Genomic DNA, 19,559 nt, shown 5'->3' on the forward strand with positions numbered 1-19,559 from the left:
CAAAGGAACCATAAGCTATATGGTATTCGTGGCAGTTGAGCAAATTTGTTGGCATCTCAAAGGAACTGTGAGCTATAGTATTTGTTTCAGTGGATGCACTGTTGACTATCATTGAAAGAAACTTGTTGGGCTTTGCGCTTATGGTTGGGCAGGAATCTCAATAGCAGAGGACCATAACGAGCTATGTTCCTAGTTTGGGACTGGAGTAATTTTGTGTAGCAATAAGAATCAACTTACCATTCCACCGCCATGTACTGGAGGAGAGTACACGTTTACATATCAAGCACCAAAAGTAGTAAACTGGATTGAAAGGGTACATATATCAGTATCGTCTGATTTTGTTGCATGATGATAATTAGAGGCATATTGCTATTTCTAAAAGTCCTTGGTTACATGTGAGGACAAGAAATGTTGAAATTTGGTTGATTTCATGCGGTTAATATTAGCTAAGGAACAGATTGAACTGCAGTTTGATTCTACTGAACATATGACAAGACATTTTGTAACTTGAGCATTGGTTTTGCTATAATAGATGATGGTTTTGATATAATAGATGAAGCTTGCTTTATGTGAACTACTGACATGATTTAGTATTCTTCTCACTGTCTTGCTTGTTTTCTATTGTCTGGGTCATTTCTTTTCCAAATACCATTTTTGAAGAGTTATTTTGCATGCAATGAATGTTAAGCTTCACAAGCGTGGACATGGGAATGGATACATATATTTTTCCCAAAAAAACGATCAGATGAACATTTCATAATACCTTTTCATGAATTTCAAATTTGGAAATAAAGCAACAAGAGAGTTTTCATTAATATTAGTAGATCACTGCTATGTAAACATTACATGCAAAATGAGTCTCAGCAATGTATCATAAAAAATATCTTCATCCATAAACTGAAGCTTCACATCATCTGTATCCTCTTGAGGGCTGGGATTGTTGCTTGAACATGCAGAGATGTCATGTCATTATTTCTGGTTGATTTAGTGTAGCTTAGCTTTCTGAATTAATCCACAACTCTGTTGAAGCATCCACAGAAAATATCTTTCACAAATGCACGAGAATTTCCTTCAAACTCTCATAAAAACGACCAACATCTCTCAAGAACGGAAAAAGCACTCAAATTTCCTCAAAGATGAGTTCTTCTGTGCTTAAGGGAGGCCCAAGCCCTTTATTTATAAAATGAAAGGTAGGAAATCTGGGTTAGTGTTTTTTTTGGGTGTGTTTTCTGTTTTCATTTTAGTGACAAAAAAGAAAACTGTAATGACTAATATGTTTGTTGAGTGTTTCCATTGCGTGGATTCAACATTTTAGAAATTGGATATGGGGGTTTCAAATTACAGACACAGCGTGAAACGTTTTGGTATCTGAAATGGGGATCCATGTTTCAGGCACCTTGGTCTGTCTTTTTTTGTTAACATAGCATGAATTTCAACAGTGTAACCTTGTTGCTCAAACATGTACCCTTTCATGTCATTGTGTTGGAGTGATAACTGCTAGTTGCTAGAAAAGACATCATGGTTGCACCCACTAAGCTGGTTTTCACTGCAGGATTTTCTTCCTCTGTATGAAGTACACAGTTTGTTATGATGGATAAATTGGAAGAGTAACTTGTTGGGAAATTTAGGGCAGCTTATGGATTAAGTTCTTTAGGTAAATTTCTCTTAGACTTTGAGATTTTCTTGTGATTACTCTTTTCTACTTATTAGTTCTTCTTTCAATTTATTGTGTTCCTTTCATCAAGAAGAATGCCAAACAATGAAAATCACAAGGGACACAAGGTGTAGGCACTCAGCCAGGGCAAAACCCCTCTTTGAGGGGAAAACCCAGTCAAACCTTTTCTTCAATAAAGTCATATCAAGTTATAACAATCCAAGATGCTTTGACTTAGACTAGGACCTCCCTCCATCCTTCAAGTCGGCTATGCAGATAATTCATAAGTCAACATAAAATAAGGTTTTCGTTTTTTCTGTCATCCTGTACCTTCAGTTCAGGTAACCTTACTTCAGTGCTGTACTCATAGTATATATCAGTCTTGTAACAATATTGATCTTTGGTCCTGCAACAATATTATACTTCAGTTCTGCAACAGTACTATACTTGGACCTTTTTACGGAGAGATCCTACACAATCACAACCCCAATCAGTAATAAACCTTCAATTATATATACAAGTAAACACAAACCTTCGGGGTCCTTAATCATTCTGATTCTACTCATAATATCATCAACTCTGTCGAAAGCTTTCTTTCATTTCTTCAGTAGCAGCAAATACAGCCTCAGTACTTTCTCAAATCTTTTGTTTGCAAATCCATCTTAGTACTTTCATTCATTCTCCGATTTCATTCTTTCTTCAAGGTATTTATCATGACTGTCATAATATGTCCTCCCTCTCCACTAAGATGTACCCTTTTCTTCTAACCAATCTCCCTCTCAACTTAGGGAGAACAATAGTATCTGTTATACTTCAATCTTTCGAGGTTTCATTCTTTCTCATGGCATCAAGGTCATCTTGATCATTATCATGCTCATCATTATTATCATCTTCAATTACGAACATCTTCAGCATCTTGAAGATCATGTGCCTGCAACACCTTTAATAGCAAGTACAACCAAATACAAATATACAAAAGCATGAAATCAATTACAATGGAAGCATCAAAGCATTCAAACTTTAGACATTAGATACCTAAACCTGGTTAGGTTCATAATTCATATCTCTATTCATACTGACTTCAACTTCTTGCTAGGGTTTTGTCATAAGCCCTAGACACCATCTTCGATACACAACCTTAGATCAATCATAGATTTATACATACAATATGCTTTATGACAAACTCTACTAGGGTTTGTTGCAAACCCAAAACTAAATTATATTAATATACTTCTTGGGTTTCATTATCATGCCCTAGAATATCAATCTTTACTAGATAAACCCTAAATCAAGACATCAAGACAAGTTTGACCAGGCTAGGGTTTTGATCATACAAACAAATATACACCTAGGGTTTCATTCCTAGGAACTTACTAAGGTTATTGCAAGGGTTTTATTCATAAACACTAATTTACCAATCCATAAAAAACTAGGGTTTCATAACTTAGACATTAACAACAAACCCTAAAGGACTAGGGTTTTTATCAAGACATTATCCAAACCCTAAATTTCAAAAGAATAGGATTTCATCAGATGTTCTAGACTTCATCAATAACCCTTAAGTAGACTAGGGTTCCAATATTAACATCAACACACCCTCAACACTGAAAGGCTGGGGTTTCACAGTGAACCCTAAAGGTTAGGGTTTCACCAAAGTGATCAAAACAACAAGAGATAATAAGTGTAGATTCAATATGAGGATACCTTGAATTACTCTTTTTTTTTAAGGTGGTTCACGGACATTGGGTGGCCGCTACATCCACAGGAAAATCCAGGCAAATCAACCCAAAGGGATCTACCCGCCGACCAAACAAGCAGGGCCTAACCCCAAGGGCATCGAGGAGATTTGACCCTATGACCTCCCAATTGGCAAGGACGGGAATTCGACCAACTGAGCTAACCCTTGGGGCTTACCTTGAGTTACTCTTTTTACAAACTTGGTAGGTTTTCCTTAATGAAAAGGCTTCTTGTAAAATATGATAGCATCTTCATAGTTCATCTCTTTATTTGTCAAATTTGTGCTTTAGGATTTGATTCGTCAAGTCACTATATACCTGCAATATTTTGACAGGTACTTCCAAGAAGACACTAGGGTTTTTCAGATCTAAATTCAGTAAGATATTACTTTGAATGAATTCCAAGGGATTCTAATTAGTATTATGTCAAAATAAATATCATACAATTCCATTTTTCATAAGGAGTTGTCCTTTAGACTTTAGATTTCATGATTTGGAACAAGTGAATAAGATGAGGGCTTCTTTCTATGTAATCTCTACAAATTCTAAATATCAATATCTAGCCAACACTAGAATCATATAGATATCCAAACTTTATGCTATACATACTTCAAAATTACGCACCTTTGAATTGATGTTCCATTTGTAGTTCTTCCTGGCAAACTTAAAAACATATTGTTAGATGATAAATACATAAAAAGTAACACTAGGGTTTTTCAGATCTAAATTCAGTAAGATATTACTTTGAATGAATTCCAAGGGATTCTAATTAGTATTATGTCAAAATAAATATCATACAATTCCATTTTTCATAAGGAGTTGTCCTTTAGACTTTAGATTTCATGATTTGGAACAAGTGAATAAGATGAGGGCTTCTTTCTATGTAATCTCTACAAATTCTAAATATCAATATCTAGCCAACACTAGAATCATACAGATATCCAAACTTTATGCTATACATACTTCAAAATTACGCACCTTTGAATTGATGTTCCATTTGTAGTTCTTCCTGGCAAACTTAAAAACATATTGTTAGATGATAAATACATAAAAAGTAACACTTACTTGACTTTGACTGCAGACTGGTCCACAATGTTAGGTACTTCCTTTTGACTGTAGTATATGCCTTTAAAGTTGATCTCACAGTTTTGGACATGAATCTTTTTGTACCATAGTGCTGTTACAACCTTATTGTAAAGACTTGCATTTTTCTCTTTCAAGATTGTAGTGAGCTTGACTGCAATTATTCCTTTCGATGCACAGGTCTATGATGAGTCTCGATTCTTTCATAAGATAATAATTGTTACGTTTGACACTTGTGCCCATAACTTCTGAAGGAATCTTGGTTTCTTTCAGAATGGCTGTAGCTTTATGTTGATTTTCTCTCTGGGCCTAAAGAGACCTTCATCCAATTCAGACTTGCTTCAGTACTGTTTGTTTTATTGTGTGACTTTCCAAACAAAGATTCGGTCACCCACATATGTATCCAGAATGTTAGCTGCTTTCTCTTGACTGTAATAGAATGGACTTGCTGTATGTATCCAAATGGACTTAACTCATACTGATGTATACTTCTTTTCTTACTGACATAGACTGCTTAAAAATACCTTGCATAGCAGAGATTCTTTTTTATTGGCTTTTATAGGTCTCAGCCTGTATACACAGATCTCTTTAGATTGTATGCCTTAGACACTCCTCTTTATTGTATGCCTTAGAGTTTGGTTTTGTCAAAGCTAGTAATCTGGCTATCCAGATCTCCAAAAATGCTTCTTGGTTCCCTTTTATTGTAGTGTCTTTCAAGTTTGGTACTGTGGTCTAATCACCCAGGTCTGTGATTTAATTGCAGAATTATAGTTATGCCCGGAATTCATTCTTCTTTCTTCTAAAAGCTGGGTCCTCATTAAATCACATATTTTTCTAGTTTTGAAGCCTTCTACTTTCTGTTGTGTCCTTCTATCTGTCCTTATGCCAATGAACCTCACTCTGATACCATGTTGAGAAATTTAGGGCAGCTTATGGATTACGTTCTTTAGGTAAATTTCTCTTAGACTTTGACATTTTCTTGTAATTACTCTCTTCTACTTATTAGTTGTTCTTTCAATTTATTTGTTTCCTTTCATCAAGAAGAATGCCAAACAATGAAAATCACAAGGGACACAAGATGTAGGCACTGAGCTAGGGCAAAACCCCTCCTTGAGGGGAAAACCCAATCAAACCTTTTCTTCAATAAAATCATATCAAGTTGTAACAATCCAAGACCCTTTGACTTAGACCAGGACCTCCCTCCATCCCTCAAGTCGCCTATGCAGATAATTCATAAGTCAACATCAATTAGGTTTTCGTTCTTTCTGTCATCCTGTACCTTCAGTTCAAGTAACCTTACTTCAGTTCAAGTAACCTTACTTCAGTTCTGTACTCATAGTATATATCAGTCTTGTAACAATATTAATCTTTAGTCCTGCAACAATATTATACTTCAGTTCTGCAACAGTACTATACTTCGACCCTGAAACAATACTACCAGTCGGTTCTTTCTTTAGCCCTGAGACTTTTGGTTCTCTTCTGTAATCTTGAGACATTCGGCTTCTTTAGGATAGTAGACTTCTCCTTGTAAACCCCGAAAGACTTCGCATCCTTTTCCTTTCTGAGAAATTGCAGATCTAATCACATGTGTTTTGCTGCCAAAATAAGGTTGAACACTAGGGTATATATAGTGGTTTGTCACTATACTTGAAGGTCGACATGAACAGTAGGTAGAGCCGACTTTGGGAGTTGGTTTTTGTAGATGATGAGGCCGACTTGAAGGATGGAGGCTTGCCATACACTTTGACTCAAAACATCTTTTTCTTCTTTGACATAAGAAGATCTTTTACATAATAATTTTGACTTTGACTAAATAAAAAATCCTAGAGCACACAAGGGTGCTATGACCTAATGATCATTGACTCAAGCATGAAACCCATGCTTTAGTAAGTCAATAAAATTTACATTCTTCAACATAAATAGGCATTAACTTCTTTATATTTTAATCTGTCTGGTACATATTCATCTAGACCACACATTAAAATATAAAGAAGTTAATGCCTATTTATGTTGAAGAATGTAACTAGTGTCGGTCTTCACATATTATGTGATCTCCACATATCATGGAAGGACACCAGACATTAGATGTGGGTATCTCTAACCAGTCTTTATTAGGGAAAAATGAAAACGGGAAAATGGTGTCGTGGGGGAAATTAAACAACATTAGGATGAATAGATTTGAGACCGTAACATCTTGCCTCACGAGGATTCAACATGGTTGTGATGAGCTTGCAATTGTTGGAGAAACTGTGATTGATTCATAGTTGGTGAAAGTTGCTTTGAAGGGTTATGTCAAGCATTGGACCACCTTTGTGGATGGGATCCTTGTTAGGTAATAGCTTCCTAATTGGAGCTGGTTATGGGATGATTTCATCCAAAAGGAGATTTGGGAGAACTCACTAACTGGATGACAGTGAAAGGGTACTCAGGAGAAAGATTAGCTTGCTCTTGCTACACAAGCGGAAAAGGGTAGAGGGAAGGCCAAACAAAACTAGAATGGAGGAGGACCTTCATAGTATAAAAAGGAAAAGGATAAGAGCAAAGTCAAGTGCTTTGCATGTCACAAGTACGAGCATTTTGCCAGTTAGCGCCCAAACAAGGAGGGCAAGGGAAAGACAACTATGATAGCCGCTGCATAGATGGATGAGATGGCTGAAAAGCTTGAGAAAAACTTTGCCCTGGTGTCGTGCCTTTCTGGAACTCACGAGAAGTGTTTGGTTTGCGGACAATGGAGCATCTCGTCACATGATGGGATCTCGAGACGTCTTCACCAACATGACTAGGGAGCTTGGGGATATACATGTAGAGCTTGGTGATAAGGCCAAATATGTAGTGGAAGGCACCGACAATGTTGAGTTTCAGATGGAATCAGGTGGTATCGTGGAGGTGAACGAAGTGTTGTATGCACCAGGTTTGGAGAAGAATTTCGTTTCAATTTCAGCCATAGAAGACAGAGGACTAGAAGTAAGCTTTACTGGAGGTGAAGTCGTTGTTGGGTTGAAAGGAACTGATCCCATCAAGAAGTGAGTAATTGGATGAAGGGAGATGGATCTCTATCTATTGAGAGGCAACTTGTGTGTTGAAATTCGATTGAAAACTAGAGTTTTTGATCATGATAATTACTTGTGACCGGTATATATGTTTTCTTTTTAGTATTCACTTTATTCATTTATGTCATCAAGCAATTATACATTCAATTATGCAAGTATAAAGAAAGTAGAGATCACAATGCACAAAGATACAACACAAGTTTACCTTGGGAAAATCCACAATGGGAAAAACCCAACAATCCTTTCCTTATAGAATAATTGCCAATAGGAGAGATATCCAAGTCATAGACAAATTGACTGGTAGACCAATTAGCCTAGTCCCAAGTCAACCCTCCACCAGTAGGCCAAACTCTGCCTTATTTTGTCCACAAGATAGTCAAGTTTGATCATGTATGTCTGTTCTTGGACGCCATGTCACAGAGATAGAGAGTCTCAGAAAACTCGCATGACTACATGAGGATGTAGCCTCAAGAACTCGCATTCCATACAAGAATAATGCCTCATACAACTCCGAAATTGACGACAGAGGAAGTGCGAATTGCTTGCCAAATGGTGGAGTATTAATGCCAATATATAGTTGTTTCCTCATTTGAAAAGGTGCCTCTAAAGATTGAGCCGAATTGTCTTTTGGATGGCCGACTTGGTCAACTTGGAGACACAAAAACATGCTTTAAAAATTCAATTTTATTTCTTTTAAATGTCCAAATGGGACATGATAAAATAATTTTCTTTTGACTCAAACAAATTCTTTTTGACTCTTTACACAATCATAATGATAAAATATACATTATGAAGACCGAACCTAGTTACAATTTCAACATGGTGAAGGCTCTCATACATGAGAGTGACAACCAGAGTGAGATATGACATAGCAGGCCAAATGGTGTGCGCTTGGCAAGTAGGCCAAGGCTGCGTAACCTCACAGCGAGACCAAGTCTAAGGGAGTGCTAGACTTGGTGCACTTAGACATTTGTGGTCCTATGTCTGTGGCGTTGATCACAAGGTCTTTGTACTTTGCGACATTCATAGATGCCTCTTCCAGAAAAAACTTGGATCTACTTCTTGAAGATCAAGGATGAGGTCTTCGGTCGTTTTTAAGGGTTTAAAGCTCTCATGGAGAACCAGACTGGGAAGAAGATTAAGGTTTTGCGATCAAATAATGGAGGCGAGTATACCTCCAACGAGTTCCAAGATTTTTGCACGAGAACAGGGATTAAGGAGGAGCTCACGGTCCCTTACAATCCTCAACAAAATGGGGTTGTCGAGAGGAAGATCAACACCATAATGGACGTAGCGAGGGCAATGATCTATTATTAGGGATTGCCTATGTTTTTGTGGGAAGAGGCCTGCAATACCACTGTATATGTGTAGATATGAGTCCTCATAGGACATTGGAGGACGTGACTCTTGAGGGGATGTTTACAAGAGTGAAACCGGATGTGATCCATTTGTGAATCTTCGGTAGCATAGTCTATGTCCACATTCCCACAGAGAAGAGGACTAGGCTCGAGCCCTTGTCAAAAAGGGGCATATTTGTGGGCTACCGTGAGGTCTCAAAGGCCTATCGAGTCTACATTCTAGGATAGAGGAAAATTATTTTAAGTCAAGATGTTAGATTTGATGAGGGCACGACCTTTAGGAGGTCTCACGAGAAAGAGCTAGCAAGGGTAGAGGATTGGGAGCAAGAAGCTTGTAAGATTGAATAGGGACCTGCAGCAGGGACACAATGCATAGATCTAGAGAATGAGCTAGATATTTCGAGCTCTACTAGTAGGAGCTCGAGATGGGCCAAATAGACATTGAGGGACGCTGGGGAGCATGTGAAGGATCCTAACAACACCTTCACGTAGAGCATACCACTAACAAGATTTTCCAATTATTTGGCATTGTCGAGTAGCGTTAGCGAGTTTGAGCCTTCCACTTTTGAGGAGGTTGCAGATGAGAAGGTTCAGAGGGATTCCATGGTGGAGTGTAGCTCGATCATGAGAAATGATGTATGGGACATAGGCGATACCAGAGGGAAAATTTTTGGTCACTTCTCGATGGATCTATAAGTTCAAACATGCTGCTGATGCCAGTGTCGAGAAGTACAAAGCGAAGTTCGTTGCAAGAGGGTTGTCCCAACAAGAGGGAGTGGTTTACGAGGAGACATTCGCACTCGTCGCTAGATATGCATCCATTAGAGTAGTTATGTCCATTGCTTTAGAGATGGAGTGGAGGATACATCAGATGGATGTGAAGACTACTTTCCTCAATAGGTTGATTGAGGAGGAGGTGTATATTGAGCAACCTCAGGGCTTTGAGGTGCATGGGAGAGAGTCTTATGTATGTAGGTTGAAGAAGGGCCTTTATGGGCTCCATGCACATGGTATGCTGGGATCAATGGATATCTTCTTGGTTTGGGCTTCAACAAGAGTGAGGTGGACTCCAACTTGTACTATGTACTTGTTGAGGGTGAGCCACTCATCTTGGTACTTTATGTGGATGATCTCTTCTTGACATGATCAGAGAAGCTCATAGGGACATGCAAGGAGGATCTTGCTTTGGAGTGCGAGATGAAGGACATTGGCTTGATGCAATACGTTTTGGGATTGAAGGTGTGGCAGTAGCCAAGAGTGATTTTCCTTTGATAGGGAAAGTATGCAGTCAAGATCTTGAGGAGGTTCAAGTTGGAGGATTGTAGGCCTATGTCTACATTGATGATCACTAACTTAAAGAAGCTAAGTGATTTCGAAGGCGAGTTGGTGGATCCCACACTGTACAAGCAACTGTTAGGTTCCTTGATGTATCTGGTCAACGCTAGGCTGAATATATGTTGTGCTGTGAATACACTTGGCCAATTCATGGTGGAGAGCCAAGATGGGTTCAATGGTTGGTAGCGAAGCATGTGTTGAGGTACAATAGAGTTTGGATTGAGATATGTCGGAGTTGGAGGAGTGGAGCTGTAGGGGTACACAGACTCTGATTGGGTAGGGAGTGCTGTGGACAGGAAATCCATGTCTGGATGTTGCTTCTAAAAGAATGTTGAATGAATTGATTTCGAATGAGCAAACAACTCAATCATAATACAGAGATATTTACAATAATAGAAACATCAGGTTTCTATGTAGAATATAGAAACACTCAGTTTCATCAAAGAAACTGCTAAAAGAATATAAATAGCAACAGCTAAAAGGAATGAGCATTAAATGCTAAATGGGAATATTCTAATATATTCTAATACCCTCCCTTAATGCTCAATCTATTTACAACACCAATAGACCCTCTGAATTTTACAAATTTATCAGGACCAAGAGGCTTGGTGAAGATGTAGGCGGGCTGCTCTGTTGTGGGAACATATTGCAACTGAACTGAGCCGTCTTCAACAAGCTGGCGAATGTAGTGGCAATGGGTTTCCACATGCTTTGTTCGTTCATGAAAGACATGATTCTTGGCAAGTTTGAGCACTCCCTGATTATCACAAAACAAAGAAGTAGGCCCTGTCTGGGAAACATGCATATCTGCCAGCATACGTCGAAGCCAAACTGCCTCACAGGATGCCTTAACTGCTCCCCGATACTTGGCTTCTGTTGAGGAGAGAGCCACTGCCTGTTGCTTCTTACTAGTCCAAGTAACAGCACCAGATCCTAGATTAAACACATACCCAGCTGTAGATTTACGGTCATCAACCGAACCGGCCCAGTCAGAATCAGTGTAACCACTGAGAATAGGATTGGAACTTCGAGTGTATAGGAGGCCATAATCAGAAGTGCCACGCACATATCGTAGCACACGCTTTGCTGCTTGCCAATGATCAGCTTTAGGAGCAGACATGAAGCGAGAAATGTAGCTTACTGCAAAACTGATGTCAGGTCTGGTAGCAGTAAGATAGATGAGACTGCCCACTAGTTGCCTGAATAAAGTTTCATCCACAAGGGGAGAGGATGACTGAGCTGAAAGTTTGAGCCCTGGTTCCATAGGAGTCGTGGCTAGTTTGCAATCCTGCATTCTGAATCTGTCCACAAGATTTTTGGCATACTTGGACTGAGAGAGAAATATCTGATTTTCAGTCTGCCAAACTTCAACCCCCAGACAATAATGAAGAAGCCCCAAGTCTGTCATCTCAAAAGTTCTGCATAAATCTTGTTTGATCCCATGGATCAAATGTGCAGAGCTGCCAGTAATGATAAGATCATCCACATAGACAACCACAAACAAGATATCATCACCAGTATGCTTGATGTACAGGTTTGGACCAGAAGGGCTCCGCTGAAAACCCTGATCTGTCAGGTACTGATCAATTATCATGTACCAAGCCCGAGGAGCTTGTTTCAATCCATAGATTGCTTTAGCTAACCGACACACTTTCTGTTCTTGACCATCAACCTTGAATCCTGGAGGCTGCGTCATGTAGACTTCTTCTTGGAGATCACCATTTAGGAAAGCACTTTTTACATCCATCTGATGAACTTTCCAATTGAACTGAGCTGCTAGGGCAAGAACAAGCCTTATGGTACTCATCTTGGCTGTAGGAGCAAAAGTCTCCTCATAGTCGATGCCTTCTGTGAAAATCCTCGAGCCACAAGCCGAGCTTTATACTTGTCTATGGTTCCATCAGCTTTGTATTTCACTTTATACACCCATTTGCAGCCTATGGGCTTTTTGTCTGTAGGAAGATCAGAAAGTGTCCATGTGTGATTCTTCTGAAGACTCTGGAATTCGGCTTCCATAGCCTGTTCCCACTCAGATGTACCCTTAGCCTCTGAATAGGTTTGAGGCTCAAAAGTACTGTGCAGGTTAGCCATAAGAGCAAAATTGACTGTAGACTGTTGTCTGTTCTTATGTCTAGAAGTTCTGCCTTCAAGGAGCTCATCATCCCGGAGATCACCAATGGTTTTAGCCCACCATTTTGGCCGAAGAGTAGAAGAAGCAATAGCAGAAGTAGAGGAACCAATATCAGGAGGAGGTGGAGGAGGCTCAAGAGCAATAGGGGCGGCAAGAGGAGGGTTATTTTCTGGAGGAAGCTTAGATAGAGTATGATCAAATACTGATGCTACATCATCCCTCCCATAAGGTGGACCGACCGGAAGAAGTACACTGTGAGGCTGATCCTCAGAACACTGCTGAGAAGAAGAAGACTGAAAAAATCCTCTGTCTTCATCAAATACTACATCCCAACTGAAGCTAAGACGACCAATGGCTATATCTATTAGCCTATAGGCTTTGTGATGATCACTGTACCCTGTCATCATGAGTTTCTGGCTTTTGGAATCCAACTTAGATCGCTTAGCAGCTGGAATCCACACATATGTAACTGAGCCAAATACTTTGAGATGACTGATCTTAGGCTTTCGGCCAGACCAAACCTCTTCAGGAGTCTTCCCTGTAACAGCCTGAGTGGGTGATCTGTTAAGAAGATAAACAACAGTAAATACTGCTTCAGCCCAGAATTTGTTTGGAACACTCCTGTGTTGTAGCATGGAACGAGCCATTTCAACAACCGTGCGATTGCGACGCTCGACAACACTGTTTTGCTGAGGAGTGTAAGGAGTGGTTAATTGACGTTTGATGCCATGAATATCACAGAAGTTGGCAAACGCCGAAGAACAAAATTCCCCCCCATTGTCGGTCCTAAGGGTCATGATGTTACAACCAGATTCTTTCTCCACTAATGTTTTAAACTTCTGAAAGGTACTAAGAACATCAGATTTATTTTTTAAAAAATATACCCACATCTTTCTACTGAAATCATCTACAATAAGTAAAAAATATTTGCAAGCAGTGATAGAGGCTGTATTCATAGGTCCGCAAATATCAGCATGAAGTAACTGAAGTACCTTAGATGCGCGCCAAGATTCTCCATTTTTGAATGAAGACCGATGTTGCTTTCCCGCTTGACAGGCGCTGCATACCCCCAACTGCTGAGTCTGAATATCAGGTAATCCAGACACAAGTCCCTCCCTAGAGAGCTGAGAGAGATACTGCATATTGAGATGCCCATATCGCTGATGCCATAGAGTGCTGATAGGAGAAATACGTGCTGCTAGAGCCACTTCTGGAGAGTCACCGGTGTCAAGTAGCCTGTATAAACCATGATCTTCTAGGCCAACAACAACTGTTAAACTAGACTCCCTGTCAATAATGGAGCACTTGTGGGTACTGAACACTACATCAAGTTGAGGAGAATTCCTCATAATCTGGCTGACAGATAGCAGATTAATTTCCATACCAGGAACATAGTATACATTCAGAAATATAAGTGTGCGCCCACCAGACTGAATTTGAACTGTACCTCTGCCAGCTACTGTGTACTTTTCACCTCCGCCAAATACCACGGAATCACTGAAAGGTGAGAAGTCAATAAACCAGTCACGCCTGTGAGAAAAATGACGTGATGCACCAGAATCAATGTACCATGCAGAGGAAGGAACATGGTCTGAAGACCTTTTAGCCATAAAGGCGTAAAAGGCAGACTCTGTCTGCTCGGAATGTTCTGCAACATTTGCTGTCTGATGTGGCCCTCCCTGTTTCCTCTGTTCAGAAGCAATCCTCTGTCGGCAATCTTTCTTCATGTGACCGAACCTGTGACAGTAATTACACTGCACACTTTTCTTCCGAGCAGGATCAAAAGGCTGAGAGGAGCCTTTCTGCTGAAAGGACTGAGAGGACTGATATTTTGCAGAAAATGCATTTTTTGAGGACACTGATGAAGCACTACTACCAAACTGTTGTTTCCACCGATCCTGCTGCAGAAGTTTGGTACATAAATCTGGAAACTTCAGATCAACATTTGTGGTGGTAATGTTGAGCGTTTCAATGAAGTGTTCATAAGATTTCGGTAGACTTTTCAAAGTAATGACTACCATATCTTCCTCCTCCATGGTCCGACCAATGGCTTCGAGCTGATCTCGAATGTCTTTAATTTTGTTGAGATGTTCCTGTAAAGACATATGTTCGTCCATCATGATGGAGAACAACTGATTTTTGAGAAAAAAAGCTCTGCTTTTATCAGATGTCTCATGTAATTCTTTCAACTGTTGCCAGAGTTCAGCAGCTGTCTTGCCAGAGGGGATCTGTGGTAACTGATCATCAGCGACAGAGAGCTTGAGAAGCATAACAGCCTCTCGATTTCGATCATCAAATTTATCTTGATCGGTCCCAGCTGTACCTGAACGAAGCTCTTTGCCCAAAATGAGTTGATAAAGACGCCTGTACTCAAAAATGGTCAACATTCTTTGTTTCCAAATGTTATAGTTGCTGCCATTAAAGCGTTGATTTCCTTCTAACATCAGATTGGTAAGTGTGGCCATTTTCACAAAGAAAATACAGAAGTATGTCACACAAGAACAATGTAGCTGACTGCTTATCCTGGTGTAAATTTAAAGAACAGACTTTGTCCTGCTAAAAAGAAATTTTACCCAGCAAAAATATCTCTCCAGTCTAAAACAATGGTAATTCTGCTAGCACAAAATATATTTCTGAGAATATAGTTTCCCACAGGATAATGCAAGTCTACCACAAGTGTATACTGATGCAATAAACAGATGTCACAGGTCTGAGTTTGTAAATGAGGCTGTCAGGGTCACAAGAGAAAAAATTCCACTGATGGGTAACACATTGCCGGCAACCAGAACCACAAATACAGCAAATACAAAGATTGAAAAAAGGAACCCACGTGTGCTGTCTCAGCTTCACGTTTCTGCTGATTAGTAACACACTGCCGGCAAGCACCACGGATTGGGAACGCTGATAAATCAACTACGCAGATCTAAACAAATTGGAATTGGCCGACAATCTTCACGTCACGTCTCAGCTGTATACGTCTCAGCTATATACGACTCAGAGGTATAGATCCACAGGTGTATACGCTTTATATATATACACGGGCTTGATAACACACGCGTATGACTAAAATATATCAGCGTTTGAAATATAATTAACCACGGGTTTCAAATAGGTATCCACGGGTCTGAAATATATTGAAATATATATCCACGGGTTTCAACTGCCACGGGTTTCAACTGTATATATCCACGGGTTTCAACATATGTATCCGCGGGTCTGAAATATATATCCACGGGTTTCAACTGCCACGGGTTACAAAAGCCACAGGTTTCAACTGTATATATCCACGGTTTCAACTGCCACGGGTTTCAACTGTATATATGAACCACGGGTTTCGAATATGTATCCTCGGGCTTGAATATATATCCACAGGTTTCAAAAGTGTATCCACGGGTAAATGTATATCCTCGGGCTTCAAAAAGTATATCCACGGGTTTCAAAATTACACGCGTATCCACAGGTTGACAGCTTTTGAAAATAAAACCACGAATTTGCCCGCAGATCGAATTTTCAAACCACGAGTCCGACTTAAAAAAAAAAAAAAAACAAATGAGATTTGAAAGAAAACACCTGGATCACGAATGCTGAGGAATTCCACGTTGTGGTCGAGTAGCCGCCAGGCGAAGAAGAAGATAGCCGGATTCACGATTCCAAGCAAACTGGCCAGCCAAAAAAAAAATCCGCTCCCACGAAAACAGTCACCGCCACAAAGTTATTTCCTTAATAAAATGATCATGCAAGGGAAGAATCCATTTCTGTATCGAGATGGACGACTGTAAGCTTTTATCACAGCGAGCAAAGCCGAGGCTAAGACTCAGTGAAGGCTGCCTGGCTTACAGAGGGCTCGACCTTAGAAAGGACTCAAGAGATTACGATGCAGAGAGAATTACTGTTCAAGAAATCTCTTAACCTTGCTCTGATACCATAAAAGAATGTTGAATGAATTGATTTCGAATGAGCAAACAACTCAATCATAATACAGAGATATTTACAATAATAGAAACATCAGGTTTCTATGTAGAATATAGAAACACTCAATTTCATCAAAGAAACTGCTAAAAGAATATAAATAGCAACAGCTAAAAGGAATGAGCATTAAATGCTAAATGGGAATATTCTAATAGCTTCAACTTGGGATCAGCCATGATCTCATGGTACAACAGGAAGCAATAGTTAGTGGCACTTAGTTCAACAAAGCAGAGTACATGGTAACGAGTATGGCACATTGTGAGGCAATGTGGCTTCGCAAGATGCTTGCAGGACTGTTTCATCTTGAGATGGGCCAATGATGATTCACTGTGATAATCAAAATTAAATTAAGATATTTGAGAATCCCGTGTTTCATGATTGGTCTAGACACATCGAGATCAGATTTTGCTTCATTAGAGATGGGGTCCAAAGAGTTGCTGTGAGATTACAGTACATTTCCTCAGAGGAGCAGGTGGAAAATATTCTCACTAAGCCTCTATTGAAAGGGAAGTTTTTGAATTATTGAGATAAGTTAGGAGTGATGGAGAATCCCTTCCTTGCTAGGAGGGAGTGCTTGGTGGAGTAAGTGATTATGTCTTCTTTCCTAAGTCTAACTTAGGAAGATTACAATAATTAAAGTCAATTAATTAATGTGGACTATTATGTCATTTTCTAAGGATAAATAATTTAATTATTGAAGTGGCTTAGAAGTAATCTCAACCATTGGTCTTCATGATCTTCTAGAAGGGAGATTAGGGTTAGGGATTTGGGCTTAATGAAGATTATAAAAGAAGCCTAGCTAAGAGGTGAAGACACAAGAATGCAAGAGAGAGAGAGGTAGCTACAACATTTTTGGGAAAATGATTTTCTCAAGAAATAGAGAGTGAATTCACTGGAGTGAGAGGCTCAGTTCAATTGAGGAAAAGAAAGAAGCATACAGGTATAAGTAGGAATAATTTCAGTGTGTTTCCAGGAGGTTGATTTTCTGGGAATTGGAGAGGCTGAATTGCTGAAGTGAGGAGGTGCAATTGTTGGGGAGGCTGATTTGTCAGGGCCATTTGTGAGTGCACAGAGGTCGATTGTTTGGTGAGGTAAGTTGATTTTCTGGTGAGAGGTGGGCCTATTTTCTTCAGGCTGAATTTCTTCAGAAGTCAATTTCCAGTTGGCTGATTTTTCTTGGGCCGAATTATTCTAGTGGGGCTGAGTTGCAAGTTCTATTCATTGTTTTTTTCTTTGTAAATTCTTTGTGGGTTGAAACCCTGATTTTCCATATTAATAAATGACGGAGAATTGTTATTTCTATTGCACACTGTGATTGATCTCTCTGATTTATTTCCGTTGCATATATTTCTAAATGTTTTTTTGGGTAAGTGAACAGATTTCTATTAATTCAAATTTCAAAATAAGATTACATCGTGATGAGTTCTTCAGATATGCAAAAGTGGCCTCACTCCGACCGGATTTGTTGGCCTCTAAATACATGCAAAATAAGATCAACAGTAGCTTCAGAAAACTAGATCACTAGTGGTTCATCACCCACCAGGCACAAAATTTATTAAAAAACTGAACAAAGCCTACTTTCATTGTGGTACATTTTCTGCAATGGGATGAGCTACCTCATTTTCTCGAACCACTGGCCTGTGGAATGCATCATGTATGTGATATTCCATATGCGCCATATGAGTCTCGAATCCGTCCATGCGAGCTTGGAGATGCTGATGGTTTCGCTGGAGAGAAGCTTGACAGTCCAGGATATGCCTCTGGTTGTGAAGGATGTCTGCAAAGAAGCTGACATGGTCCACATGGTCCAGATGATGTGCTTGAGAGAGCTGGTCAATAGAATGCTGGAGGAGGTGGATATGAGCCTCAATTGAGTCAAATGGAGCTGCCAGGTCTACATTCCCAGGTGAATCTCCTCGTGGTGCGACTAGCACTCCTTCACAGTGGTTTCTCCTGTGATTACCTCCTCCCCATTTGGGCGGCCTCGTTGTCGAAGCATTCTGCAGATCATATATTTCTAAATGTTAAAATACCAGTGATTTTTATTTTTTTTGGTAATTCGGGAATAAATAATTGCTGTGAGAAGGTAAATCTGCGCTGGTATTAGGAGATTTAATAATTGGTACCATGAATGATGCAAAACATGAATTGATAAAACATTAACCAAAGACCTTGTTTTTTAAAGAAATATTGTTTCCCGTTGCCGTAATGCAGTACATTGTTTTCTAAATTCTGATGACTTCATTCTGTTATGATTTTTTCTATAACTTGAAAATTTTGGAATCTCATGGAAAGGTATTACATGAAACTTATCTATTGATATGATGAGGAGAGGGTAAATAAATTTTTAGTTTTGAAATAACTTCGTTGGCAACCCAGTTTTCATTATCTCTCATGCATGGCTGATGTCTGAGGTGTTGGGACTATATATGATAAATCATCCCTGAGATGTCGTATGAAGTTTATGATTGAATTGATGCATACTTGACCTTTGATTTGTCAGGAAAAGAGAAGACACCTGAACTTGATGACGGAGGCACTGGAGGTGGGCCAGGTCGTGATGATGGTGGAGGTGGTGGGGGTGGAGGATGGGGTGGATGGTCTGGGGGTTTCTTCCTTTTTGGTTTTCTTGCATTTCTTGGCTTTCTGCAAGATAGGGAAAATGAGGGGCCCTATGCGGACGACAGGAAAATGAAACGACAAGCACAGCGATATTAGCCAGTACAGTTCTGATTATTGAGAATGCAATACACTGTGATGTGATGTTTTCTGGTAATACGTAATTTTTCTTTATATTCTTATTGTCATGTATACTGGTCGCTGTCAAAACTGTCATTGGGTTTGATGGCAGTTACATATATCTCTAGGTAAAGAATAAATTCACAACATTGGCATCTGCTGGTTTTCCTTTAATTGAAGATTTTATTATTCTCGCTAATACCAGCACATCCAATTCAGAAATCTGTCTTGGGTTCATTGATCCTTGTAGCTTTCTTCCTACATATGCTTATCCTTGGTTTTTATTGTTTCCTACATGATTGATTTTACTGGTGTACTTTGCTATGTGCTATGCTTAGATTAGAATTAAAAACTTGCAGAAGAAATAATTTTTTCCTCTATAATAGATATCAAATTATATGATCTGGGATTTACAAAAATTTGCTCAAGAGGCCTTTGTCTCTTAAACCATGTGGAACTCTCTCTTCTACATTGTTCTCCTCTGTTTTGAGAGTTGATAGATGT

At 39.4% G+C, this 19,559-nt stretch overlaps 1 protein-coding gene across 2 annotated transcripts in view; it reads left to right on the plus strand.

Annotated features, from left to right (window-relative positions):
* The window catches only part of LOC149137968 (uncharacterized), a 46,371-nt gene extending 27,117 nt beyond the window's left edge, over positions 1-19,254 (plus strand). For both annotated transcript variants that reach the window (XM_089449883.1, XM_089449884.1), the window contains exon 5: positions 18,820-19,254. In XM_089449883.1, the coding sequence (XP_089306009.1) occupies positions 18,820-19,034 (215 nt within the window). In that variant the 3' untranslated portion in view covers positions 19,035-19,254. The remainder of the gene's footprint in view (positions 1-18,819) is intronic.
* Positions 19,255-19,559: the final 305 nt, after the last annotated feature.

This window comes from Pinus tabuliformis, chromosome X (genome assembly GCF_031772625.1).
Source record: "Pinus tabuliformis cultivar Carrire ecotype Pingquan chromosome X, CPIR1, whole genome shotgun sequence".
NCBI classification, from domain to species: Eukaryota; Viridiplantae; Streptophyta; class Pinopsida; order Pinales; family Pinaceae; genus Pinus; species Pinus tabuliformis.